At 40.6% G+C, this 13,769-nt stretch overlaps 1 protein-coding gene across 1 annotated transcript; it reads left to right on the plus strand.

Annotated features, from left to right (window-relative positions):
- The first annotated feature begins 7,997 nt into the window (after positions 1 to 7,997).
- Positions 7,998 to 9,206, plus strand: LOC131692426 (uncharacterized). Its single transcript, XM_058979468.1, has 4 exons — positions 7,998 to 8,249; positions 8,330 to 8,495; positions 8,552 to 8,922; positions 8,997 to 9,206. The coding sequence occupies exons 1-4, from the start codon at positions 8,013 to 8,015 to the stop codon at positions 9,108 to 9,110; spliced, it is 888 nt and encodes a 295-aa protein (XP_058835451.1). The 5' UTR covers positions 7,998 to 8,012; the 3' UTR covers positions 9,111 to 9,206.
- The last annotated feature ends 4,563 nt before the right edge of the window (positions 9,207 to 13,769 follow it).

Raw genomic sequence — 13,769 nt, forward strand, 5'->3', positions numbered from 1 at the left:
CAAGAAGTGGTAAAATGCTCATAGCTTCGTGAGGCGTCTTTGTGTGTAGCTGTTACGCACCTCCAAGGTGAACAGTAGAGCAGTTAAGCCTAATGCTGGAGCAGTTAGCCAAGCAGTTGATCGCTCGGAAGCCGGTAGTCATTGGTGGTGACTTCAACGCCTGGGCTGTGGAGTGGGGCACTAGAGTTATCAACACAAGAGGGTGTATCCTGTAGGAAGCTCTAGCGATGTTAGACTTAAGATTGTTCGATGAAGGTTCCGTTAGCACATTTCGGTGAGACGGGAGCGAGTCTATCATCGACGCCACATTCTGTAGTTCTTCATTGACGGCGAACATGGATTGAAGAATATGCGAAACGTATTCGCATAGTGACCACCAAGCGATTCGCTACCGTATCGGTCAACGAAACCCTGCTGCACTACGGAGAAGGATGACCAGCGAGCGAAAGTGGAAGATGGAAACCTTCAACAAAGACCTCTTCGTTTAGGCACTTCGGCCGAACGGCGGGACCGAGAACGTGGATGCGGCTTACCTAATAAGAAAGATTGTGGCGGCTTGTGACGCCACAATGCCGCGAAAACTGGAACCACGCAATAAAGGGCGTTCAGCTTACTGGTGCAACGATACGCCTAGTACGTTACGCGCTGCTTGTCTCAGAGCCAAAAGGCGGGCTCAAAGAGCAATATTGGAGCCAGATAGAGAGCAGCGCAATGCAGCGTTTCGGGATGTCAGATTTCCACAAGGTTCTGTGCCGAGAGCAGCTGTAATGTCTTTTCCCGAAGTACGATCCAACTGTATGGCCACCGACACCGTACAGCGAAAAAGAAGAAACAAACACGGACGATCGACAAGTGACGACACGACGAGCTCGTAGAAGCATCGAAACGCCTGAAATCAAAAAAAGCCTCCGGTCCAGATGGAATACCAAAAGTGGTGCTGAAAGCGACGATCCTGGCATATCCGGACATGTTCAGGATGGTGTTGCAGAAGTACCTAAATGAAAGCAACTTCCCCGAAATGTGGAAGGTCCAGAAACTGGTATTGCTGCCAAAGCCAGGGAACCTCCGTGCAATCCGGCCTCGTACAGATCCCTTATGTCTGCTGGATACACTCGGAAAATTCCTGAAAAGGATCATCCTTAATAGGTTGACGAAATTAACAGAAGGTGAACGCGGACTGTCCAAGATGCAGTTCGGATTCCGCAAAGGAGCATCGCCAGTGGATGCAATTCGGACAGTGCTCGAGAGTGCTGAGAAGGCATCTAAACCGAAGCGAAAAGGAGATCGATACTGCGCTGTGGTCAGGATAGATGTGAAAAATGAATTTAACAGCGCCAAGTGGGAAGCCATCGCTGCAATTCTGCACAGAATGAGGGTTCCCGACTATCTATGTCAGATCTTGAATAGCTACGTCTACGGCAGAGTGTTGCTGTACCTGTCGAAGGGGACGAAGGGCAGAAGCCAATGCGAGTCACAGCGGGCGTTCTTCAGGGCTCCATTCTCGGTCCAACTCATTTAAGGGGATGTAGGATGGAGTCTTAACGCTGCAGCTGCCCAGGAAAGTGAAAGTCGTGGGTTTCACGGACGACGTGCCACTAACGGCGATGGGTTAGACACTTGAAGAAGTGGAGGTGTCTGTTACAGAGACAATAGACGCTATCGAGAGCTGGATGAATGGTGCTAAGCTGCAAATAGCACACCACAAGACGAAGGTGTTGTTGGTCAGCAACTACAAAGCGGCTCAGCGGATGCAGATCGATTTCGGAGGGCAAGTGATTCCATCGAAGCGTACACTGAAGTAATTGGGAGTGATGATCGAAGAGCGGTTGATCTTCAATAACAACGTTGACTACCCCTGTGAAAAATCGGCTAAGGCAACGCACGCAATAGCGAGAATCATGCCAAACGTGGGCTGCCCGAGAAGCAGCACTAAACGTCTGCTATCTACTGTTTCGTCATCGGTACTCCAATATGGGGTTTCTGCCTGGGGTGCTGCGCTGAAAATCAAGCGGGACCGTGCAAAGCTGAACAGTACATTCCGGCTGATGGCCGCACGAGTTGCGAGTGCTTACAGAACAATATCTTTGGAGACAGTATGCGTTATCGCCGGGATGATCCCCATCTGCATCACTCTGGCCGAGGACGTGGAAAGCTACCAGCGCATAAATGCTCGAAATGCAAGGAGACTGGTCCGAGGGGAATCGTTGGCTAGATGGCAGCAGGAGTGGGACAACGCGGAGTTAGGAAAGTGGATCCACCGACTCATCCCAAATGTGTCGGCTTGGGTACATAGAAAGCATGGAGAGGGGAACTTCCATTTGACGCAGTTTTTATCCGGGTACGGATAGTTCCGGAAATACTTGCATCGCTTTGGACATGATTCGTTACCCCTTTGCCCGGAGCGTGCGAACGTGCAAGAGACAGCGGAACATGTGGTCTTCGAATGCCCTAGGTTCGAAAAAGTTCGTAGTGGGAATGCATGGTGTGACAGTTGACAATATTGTCGCAGAGATGTGCCACGACGAGCATACCTGGGACACTGTCGACAGAGTGGTTACGAGTATACTCTTAGAGCTGCAGAGGAAGTGGCAAAGGGACCAACAAAGTAGCGCCATTGGCTAGAAAGTCGCTGTGAAGGCACAAGTTGGGTTTCGAGAGAAATTCCGCCAACGGAGAACTCTTAGACGGTGTAGACTAGGTCCACCGCCGGGGACCAGTTGGTAGCTCGAGAGTAGGCTAGATCCACGGTGGGCGATTAGACCGAGTAGACCGTGTCGAATTGCTAGCAATGGGTCGGAACCAGTGAACCGGAAGCTGTGCTCCACCCGGAATCGTTAGATGGACCTCAGCACCTACTGGCTGGTCCGTTGAGTAGGCTAGGTCCACCGGCGGGGACTAGATCGAAAGATCGGAAAGAAGCGGGAAGTTAAATGATTGAAACGAACATCGGTATCAGGAGAAAACTACAGCTCCGTTTCAGAAGAACCTCTTTCGCCGGAGAATTCTCCATCGGAGTAGGTTAAGTCGGGAGCTGAATCGCTCATTGGGGAAGTGGGGCGAAATAGAACGATATGTGAACCACATGGGTTAAAGGAGTTGCGGACAGGGAGCCAAAGGGCTCAAGAATTTGTGGTAAGGAAACCAAAGAAGAATCTGTATCGGGAGAACTTCCTTCACCGAGAAACTCTCCTTCGGTGAAAGCTAGATTCACCGCCGGGGATTAGACTGCTCCACCGGTATCGCCGAACTCCTGGTTGGTTGACTCGGTTTCAGGAGAACTTCTCTCGCCGGTGAATTCTCCGTCGAAGTAGGCTAGCTTCATCGTCAGGGACTAGACCGAGTAGTTCGCGAACAAGTCGGGAGCTCAACAAGTCAATGATGCTGAATGGTGCGAGAAAGGAATTGCAGTGCTAAATGGCACAAGCGGGCCGAGTCGTGGTGCTGAATAGCACAAGGGAGCCGAAGAGCTCGGTAAATTAGACAATCTGAAGTTTACCGCCCAGATTATCTTCGTAGGGGAAGAGCACTAAGTCTCGACTCACAGCCAGCTTCGCGACTGCCATGCAGACATTGCCAGTCTGTGTGGATGGTGGAGAACTGGAGGTTAGAGTGGGACATGGTTATATGAAAAAAATAAAATTTGGCTCCGAGTAACTTTTCGGGTCCCATTTAGCTCCCAGAACAACTCTGCAAATTTTTAGCTCGATGGGTGATACTATATTTTTGCGCCCACGGTTTAAAGTTTACATGGGATTTCGTATGGGAAAATTTTCTTTTGCAAATTAATTCTTCCAAGAGTCGCCCGTTATCTCCTAAAAATAAACAGACGTCTGATTTTTATAGGAAATTTGTCAAGGAAACAAAGTTTAGAAGACTGCAAAACGATGTGATGCTTGTGGAAAAAGTTATTAAGCAAAAACCGATTGATGCCCTGACGATTGATGAAAATTTCACTTTTCATAGCATCACTGCTTCTGACGGTTTTATTATATACAAATTTTTTAACTTTCTCTTATTATGTACAAAAGAAGCCTCAATTTATCCCTCAAAACCTTACGAAGTTACCAAATAGTACAGATAAACGATTTAGATACGTTAAGAGAGGATTAAAACAAAATTGCGTATAATTGGACAACCAACAGCAGTGGTGCTAGAAAAAATGAATATTTTATCAATCGTCAGAGGATCAATCGGTTTCTGCTTAATAACTTTTTTCTCAATCATCAGATCGTTTCGTGGTTTTCGAGACTTTTTTTCTTTGTTAAATTTCCTATACAAGCCACATAACGATTTATTTTTAGGAAGTAATGGGCGACTCCTGGAGAAATTATTTTGTAAAAGTTAACTTTCCCATACAAAATCCCATGTAAACTTTAAACAGTGGGCGCAAAAATATAGTTTCACCGATCGAGCTAAGAATTTGCACAGTTGTTCTAGGACCCAAATGGTACCTAAAAAGTTTCTCGGAGCTGGAATCTATTTTTTGTCCCACCCTACTGGAGGTGTGTCGGGGAGTGGTGCTGTTACCCTACTGAAGGAACTAACTACTAGATAGTTAAATTAGAGTATGTGTTATGCACATAAAAACCTGTCCCTGAAGTAATGCCGTAAGATAGTGCCTGGAAGGAGTCAGGTTCTGGGCAAGAGCAGTGGTTTTTAGCGGGTCGGGTGATGACAATCCAAACCCGGTCCCTGAGACGTTACGGTTTTTGTACATTTTTTCCTGCAATCTCAGGGCTTTCTTGGGGTTTTCAGGGTTTTTTATTCTATCTATCTATCTATCTATCTATCTATCTATCTATCTATCTATCTATCTATCTATCTATCTATCTATCTATCTATCTATCTATCTATCTATCTATCTATCTATCTATCTATCTATCTATCTATCTATCTATCTATCTATCTATCTATCTATCTATCTATCTATCTATCTATCTATCTATCTATCTATCTATCTATCTATCTATCTATCTATCTATCTATCTATCTATCTATCTATCTATCTATCTATCTATCTATCTATCTATCTATCTATCTATCTATCTATCTATCTATCTATCTATCTATCTATCTATCTATCTATCTATCTATCTATCTATCTATCTATCTATCTATCTATCTATCTATCTATCTATCTATCTATCTATCTATCTATCTATCTATCTATCTATCTATCTATCTATCTATCTATCTATCTATCTATCTATCTATCTATCTATCTATCTATCTATCTATCTATCTATCTATCTATCTATCTATCTATCTATCTATCTATCTATCTATCTATCTATCTATCTATCTATCTATCTATCTATCTATCTATCTATCTATCTATCTATCTATCTATCTATCTATCTATCTATCTATCTATCTATCTATCTATCTATCTATCTATCTATCTATCTATCTATCTATCTATCTATCTATCTATCTATCTATCTATCTATCTATCTATCTATCTATCTATCTATCTATCTATCTATCTATCTATCTATCTATCTATCTATCTATCTATCTATCTATCTATCTATCTATCTATCTATCTATCTATCTATCTATCTATCTATCTATCTATCTATCTATCTATCTATCTATCTATCTATCTATCTATCTATCTATCTATCTATCTATCTATCTATCTATCTATCTATCTATCTATCTATCTATCTATCTATCTATCTATCTATCTATCTATCTATCTATCTATCTATCTATCTATCTATCTATCTATCTATCTATCTATCTATCTATCTATCTATCTATCTATCTATCTATCTATCTATCTATCTATCTATCTATCTATCTATCTATCTATCTATCTATCTATCTATCTATCTATCTATCTATCTATCTATCTATCTATCTATCTATCTATCTATCTATCTATCTATCTATCTATCTATCTATCTATCTATCTATCTATCTATCTATCTATCTATCTATCTATCTATCTATCTATCTATCTATCTATCTATCTATCTATCTATCTATCTATCTATCTATCTATCTATCTATCTATCTATCTATCTATCTATCTATCTATCTATCTATCTATCTATCTATCTATCTATCTATCTATCTATCTATCTATCTATCTATCTATCTATCTATCTATCTATCTATCTATCTATCTATCTATCTATCTATCTATCTATCTATCTATCTATCTATCTATCTATCTATCTATCTATCTATCTATCTATCTATCTATCTATCTATCTATCTATCTATCTATCTATCTATCTATCTATAAAAGTCAAAGTTTCTATGTATATGATTTATAGACTCCCAAACGGCTTAACCTATTTCCGTAAAAAAATTTACACAGTAGGCATTTATTATGGAGCGTGCGAGATGGCGCTACGGAACAAATTGTGTTTTCCTCTTATTTCGTTGAAAATCGCAGCAACGCGCAACACACACATACAGACGTTTTTTCCTATCTCGACAAACTGAGTTTAATAGTATAAGAGACTCGGCCCTCCAGGCCTCGGTTAAGAAGTCGAAAATCCGACCGATTGCATAGCCTTTGAGAAAGGTATAAATAAAAACAAATGATTCTATTGAAATTCGATCTGGTGTTCGCAATATCACATGTTTCTGATGATATCACCTGAACTATATTTCCGTTTAACGTCTACGGTAAAACTGGTGAACACAACAAATACGTCAATGTTCACTTGATTGAAGGTTTAGCTCGCCGAGCAGCCAGAGACGGTTCAATTTTCATAACTTTCAGGTCAACAATGGTTTAATCTTGCAATAACTCAGAAACCAACTGTCATAGCTATGCACTGTCTTTAGAAGAAGTTGGTCCTCTTGATTGATTCAATAGAATGTAGCATACACTATATTTTTCAGAGACACCAAACGATATATATACAAACTTCATGGACGCTTATTGATTTTCTATGATAAACTCCATACAAGAATCGTTTCTGCTAAAACCTGCTCCAACAGATTCGATTCAAATTTCGCATAGGAATTCGATTACGAATTGCAAAGTTTCCTAACTTGGTTCTGCGGTATTTAATTTTTTTCATACATCTTTGTGCCAACCGCTGCCGAAATTCGTCACTCCGCCGTTTATTACCTTTGCGTCAATATGCACACCAAAAAATAATGAAATTTAAACGACATGTAAATCAATACGAATGTAAACATACAAAGCTTGAATAAAAAATTTGAGTGAAAAATAAGTTGAATTTGATACACTCAATTGGAGCATCAAAAAGCATACGGTTTTACATTTTCGCTCGTGTGATATTAATATGTCATTTATTTTACAGCAATACTGGATTAAAAATACATTGAAGTGCATTGGTATCCCGTTTAATGAAGCTGAAATTTTCAATTAGCGTGTAAAATTATAGTGAAATTCGTTGAAGAAAGCACGACAACTTGTATGTATTTGTGGTGGAACTTAATCTGACATTGATATTCATGCTCCAAACATGTGCATGAAAATAAATTTCAAATTACAAAATATTTTTTTCTGTCTGGGTTTAATACCAAAATGTGCAATTTCGTAGTTTATTGACAAAAAGGTAATAGAATCTTACCTAAAAGTAATAGAAAAGTACCCGTTGGATTTTGGGTTTATCAAATAAATCAGTAAGTTGCGTACTCTGATTCGGTGCCACATTCATTTGGCAGAGCAACCAAGATAATATTATGTACTCACTGAACCAACCGTTGCAATTTTAATGAATACCAGTGTTGTGTCTCGTACACACATCCTACCATTCATTTATTTTCTAGACAATTGGTTAGACAAGCACCAACCCCATATCTCGTCGGAAGACGTACGAGGCGGCACGCGATATAAAAAAATGTGAGCACAATGATATCTTACATTTTCGCAACGATATTTCCTGTTCCTCTACAGATGTAATAAATGTCCTGTGATGTTTACAATGAGAATGCAAGTGAAAATTGACTTAAGCTTTGACGACACACAGCACTGATAACAAATCGGACATTAAGAAATAAATATCTAAGTAAAAAGCATGAAACCGTCAGTTATTCGTGAACTTGTCTCGCAATCGGACCAGTCTGAAGATATGGCACACACGTATCAACCGGCAGTGGCAATTCTTTTGCTTTTCTCTCTTGCACAAATTGTTACTGCCGCCCCGGATGTGACAAGATCATTAAGGCGTATACGCTCTGTAAGTCCCTTCACTACAAACGTTAGATGCGACAGTGGAAAACGTTTGGGATGTGCCGATTGCTCTACGGTACAGGTAAGTTAACTGCACATGCGAATTTGTTTCTAGAATTCCCATAAAAAAAAAGAAATTTAATCGAATTCTTTGCGCCACAGGTCTGTCAATGGGATGGTACTGCCATCGAGTCTTCCAAGTATCGTTGCGACTCTGTGGATCCTTCCCAGCCGTATTGTAATGGAAATTCTGGAACCTGTAGCGCTACGCCAACCGGCGATTGCGACCAGCCAAGTGATTTATGCCCAGCAGAAGGAATATTCCCTCGTAAGTATTCATCAATAACTACTCCAATCGTTTACCTCAAAACCACTTTCCGATAGAACCAACCAACTGTCGCGAGTTCATCTACTGCGATGCAGATAAAAACGCTTACGTCACACCTTGTGCATCCAACGAAGCTTACAACCACACGGTACAGGATTGCGTACGGTCAGGAACTTGTTTTCAGATAAACTGTGCTGCTGCTACTTCCCAAAACCAATGGTACGCCTACACTCCTGCACCGGAGTTGTACGTCTTCTGCTCCAGCACGGCCGGACCAATGACATTCGAGTGCCAAGGGAATGAGGTTTTCAATGCACGCTTAAGAAAGTGTGACTTCAGTTGTCCCAGTGCCGGAAGGTTTGCCATTCCGAATGAACCAGTCAACAGCAAACGTTACTATCAATGCGTTTTGGGAACGGGCAATGTGGTAAGTTCAGTGGAAAGAATCGCTGGGAAAAAAGTTCTTCATTATAGTCTTAATGATATTGATCGATATTGCAGTTTACGTACACCATTCAACAGTGCGCCGGCATTCTGGTCTTCGATGCGGTTAACTCAAGATGTGCTCCACCCCAAGCCACATCATCACCAGCACCTACAACAGCATCATCTTAGTTAATCTGAAAAAAAACACTTTCTACCCATTCCGTGGACAGTTGAAAGTTCGCAGTTAAAAGAAAAATACTTAAATATATGAGTGTGAATAGAAAATCGCATGATCGGTATTCATTGGTAAGTGATGACCGCAACAAAAAAGAAATACCCAGTTATCTTTTCCGGATGAACTGAAAGAAGAAGCATTTCAATAAAAAAAAAACCTATATCGAAGAATGGTATATGTCACTCGGCCCTCCTAGCTTTGATTAAAAAATCGATTTTCTGAGAAATTGCTAAACCTTTTAGGTTCAGAAAATTTTATATGTGATGGCATTCTTTCAACTCATGACTCTGGAACTGTAACTCAGATTCGAATGAAATACGGCAGCAGTAAGAATAACCCTGTCTTTCGTTTGACACTAAGTTGGTGAAAATCTACCCAGCGATTCCGGAGAAATAGATGTTTATTTAATTTAGGGACCTTGTCAAGGAATTAGCGGCTTATATGGGAATTCAATGACTGATAAAACTCTTCAACCCGCAACTCCGGAACCAGAACTCCAATCACACACACAGATATTTTTAGATCTCGACGAACTGAGTCGAATTGTACATGGGACTCGTCCTTATGAGACTCGGTTAAGATTTTGAGAGTGCACGACGCTAAAATCTTGATCTACTTTATAAGTCAGGTAAGGTAATAACATACACAGTAAACTCGATGTACCTAGAAAATTGGTACTATCGCTGTACCCAGACAGAAGGTATGATTTACCCACTAATAGATGGAAAACTCTATACTATGTTTTTTTTTCATGTAAAAGGTTTGATTTGTAATCAACTAGTTTAGGTAGAGTGAATATACCTAATTCTAAGTTCGTGCACTTTTCTGGATGCCTAAGTAAATAACACCTACATTCCACAAAACTGCACATACTCACCACGTGAAACCGCCTCAAATTAGATAATTGTTAATCAAATCTGAGCGGATATTACCTAGAAATAAATAAATATAATAGGGATGGGTACCAATTTGTAGGTAATTTGTGCCCCTTTTTTGGTACTACGCAACTACCAATTCTCTAGGTTTATCCAGTTTACCGTGTAAGTCAGGATAGAAATATCGTTCCCTGGTAAACACAAAATTATTGTTCGAAAGTCGAACTGAAAAAGAAAGCCAAAGTAGCCAGCAAAAAGGCGCATAACTGAGACTCTTCCAAAGGCGCCAAAACCTACGGTCCTGTTAGTCCAGAATAAACAAAGAACAAGACAAAAACTTCAAATTTCAACAAAAATAGTGAAAATTATTGCAAACTGTTTTCCGTTCGTTTTCTTAGTTTCATAAAAACAAGGGAAACGGAAATTTAATCATGGGCAGTGAAGCAAGCCACATTTTTAATGCTGTAGCAAAGATCGTAGCATAAGCTACATTAATTATCATCGACAAAATAACTACACGCTGTACCGTGAAAATTGAAGTCTCCTCGATGCTGGAAGGAGTTTCGCTATATCACAAAGCTGCCGGTTTCTAACCTAGGTACAACCAATCCTGCACTAAGTTGAATCTCTGGTTGAAATATCATAGATTTTAGATGTACATGGAAGCGTTGAAAATTCCTTGTTTCTTCGAAAATGTTTAAGACCAGTAGCCGTTTGCAACGGATTTGGAGCAGAGCTTTCTCTTGCTAGTATATTGACGGCCGCTCAAAGAGAAAAAACAAGAATTATTGCTACAAAGACCCATTTGCTTGTAACTAGTGCAATACTGCAAGCATGAAGCGCGGCGCGAGCAACCATCCAGACGACCCGACACTTGTTTGAAGGGACACACCATTTTATCCCGTCCAATACGATTGACATTCAAAATCTTCGCTCACTGTAGCAAGGGGTCCTTAAAACAGACAATTCCGTCCAGTCAGTAGATCCACGTATGCCAAGTTGGAACCGACAACTACACCATCGATATAAACATTGTGAGCGGGTATGTAAACGCGTTAGTTCTTCATAAAAGTCTTGTCGCTAGTAACGTCATTTGTTTGCTTTAGACAAAATATCGTATTTCTTAGCTTATCCAAACAAATTTTCGAGATATCTGGAACAGCTAAATATTGCTGCACCTTGCGGAAACTCAGCCCCGTGAAAACTGTTTGTTGCCTGAAGCTGCCACCAAGAGCCAGTAGCGCTAGCTACGCTTTAAATGTTCAAGGTCTGTTCACATGAACTGTACAACAGTGTTTAAAAGTTGGATTCAAAACAAGTAACTAATAACAATATATGAGAAATCACGCTTTCTCTTTCATCACTGCTCCTCCACAAATCCGAACGCTTTTATCACCTCAGTACCAGTTAAGCACATCAAAATGAAGTTTGTATTCGATAAGTTTCAGGTCGAGTTAACAACATTGGCTCCTAGTAATGTGAACGTTGCTTAAAGCGCGTTCGCTGTCATTTTTGGCAACTAGCCGAGCCAGGAAGCCAGCTTATGTTGGCTTCACTCATTTTTCAAAGAAACGTCAAAACATTCACCCTCTTGCGGAAACTCGAAGTCTTTGATGACGAATCTTGTTCGGCACCCATTTTAGGATCATTTCGGTCATTTCAGGAGAGTTCATTTATGCACGGGCCTAAAGCCAGACGCAAAGTGAAAAGTGTAGAATATGACGGAAGAGATTGGAATCATGGGGGATATCATTTGAAAGACAAGTCTGAATAAAGGAATACTGTGGTCATCTATCTTCACTCGAAATATGACTAGATGCAACTCATTTTCTTCGAAACTGGAACGAAGAATATGTAAAAAACGAAATCAGTTATAAATCATAAAAGCATCTTTGGTTCACTTGCCTGCCTGGTAACTCAAATCTAATGATATGCACCATAATCAACAGTCCACTAACTAGTTCAAAATTGTCTCCTCAGTATACTGCCTTTATAAGCATATTTGTTCCATATTATATTTATACATGGGACAATTATGCGTAGAACGGCAATATATTTAATATACGGTAGAGTGCCAAATATTTACGGTCATCCTGAATTTTCAATCCGGACGCATCTCAAAAGTAAAGTGCGAACACGAAATTATTGCGACACATTCATCAGGGCATAACTTTTTTACCATTGGGTAAAAATCAACCAAACTTTGCACACTTTCTCATTGATGTGTATTGTTTACATGCTGTCAAACTCGAAGTCATGTTTTTCGATTCAACGAAAATGGAGGTGAACCAACGCGAGTCGAGAGAACTAATTCTTTCCAAACACCCGGAATTTCCTGACCTGTCGCACCGGCAGTTGAGAAAAATGTTGAAAATTCACCATTCAACCGTCTCCAGAGTGTTGAAGCGGTTCCAGGAGCGGTTGACGTTGGACCACGGCAAAGGAGCTGGAAGAAAACCGGGACCGGAGAACAAAAAGACGGAGGGAAAGGTGAAGCGGATGATTAAAGCAAATCCCAACGTCTCAAGCTGTGATTTGGCTAAAAAGATCGACATGTCGCAGAGCTACGTCCAGAATGCAAAGAAGAGAGCTGGACTCCATACATACAAGGTACAGAACTTCCCAAACCGCGATGAGCGGCAACAATCGACGGCTAAAACTCGGGCACGGAAGCTCTACGAGAAGATGCTGATAAAATATGGCTGCTGTGTGATGGACGACGAAACGCATATAGAAAGCCGATTTTAAGCAAATTCCAGGGTTGGAGTTTTTTACTGGCAAGAGCAAGTTCTATGTGGACGACAAATTTAAGAAGAAGAAAATGTCGAAATTCGCCTCCAAATATCTCATTTGGCAGGCCATCTGCTCTTGCGGACTGAGGAGTGAGCCTTTCGTGACAAAGGGCACAGTAAATGGCGAGATCTACAAATCTGAGTGTCTCGAGAAGCGCCTTTTGCCGTTCTTGCAGCAGCAAGACGAAGCTCCGCTATTTTGGCCAGATTTGGCATCATGCCACTATTCTAAAAGTGTCCTGGAGTGGTATGAGGCCAATTCTGTCCATTTTGTTCCAAAGGACATGAATCCGCCAAACTGTCCGGAGCTGCGCCCGGTGGAGCAGTACTGGGCAATGATGAAGCGGGAACTTCGGAAGAGCAAGAAGACAGTCAAAGACGAGAAGGACATGTTAAGAAAATGGAAAAAAAGTGAGAAACTGGTACCGGATGACACTGTAAAGACTTTGATGGAGGGCATTAAGCGAAAATGCGTTCAATTTTACACTCAAGGCTCCATCGATTAACTTTTCTTTTGATTTTTGAAGTAAATATATGTATAAAACTACCCTAAAATTTTGGTTTGATTTTAAACATTATAAGAAAATTGGCATGACATTTTCGGTGTCGCAATAATTTCGTGTTCGCTCTTTATTGCACCTCGAAAAAAATTCCACATGCAAAATTTGAGCGCAATCGAAAAACAATGTCATGAAGAGATCTGGTTAAATGTTGAAAAAATACCTTTATGATACAAGGAAAGTGTTTAAATTGAGACTTGAGTTTGGAAATGCACTTTTAATTAGTTTTTTGTATGTTTTAGAATCCATGAAATGTCGTAATCAGGTGTCAAAAAAATAATATTCTTGATTTGTATTTGATAATCTTAGGTTAAAAATAACAAGTAGCAGAGAGACAACTTTTGTCAAAGCATTTTTTGCGAGAAGATACAAGATCCGTTGTTTCA

This window comes from Topomyia yanbarensis, chromosome 3 (assembly GCF_030247195.1).
Source record: "Topomyia yanbarensis strain Yona2022 chromosome 3, ASM3024719v1, whole genome shotgun sequence".
Classification (NCBI taxonomy): Eukaryota; Metazoa; Arthropoda; class Insecta; order Diptera; family Culicidae; genus Topomyia; species Topomyia yanbarensis.

Bases quoted from the DNA above. Each gene is read 5' to 3' on its own strand.
- LOC131692426 (XM_058979468.1), top strand. From the start codon at position 8,013: ATGAAACCGTCAGTTATTCGTGAACTTGTCTCGCAATCGGACCAGTCT. The intron at 8,250-8,329 runs GTAAGTTAACTG...TTTGCGCCACAG, and splicing joins CCGATTGCTCTACGGTACAG to GTCTGTCAATGGGATGGTAC. The intron at 8,923-8,996 runs GTAAGTTCAGTG...TCGATATTGCAG, and splicing joins TTTTGGGAACGGGCAATGTG to TTTACGTACACCATTCAACA.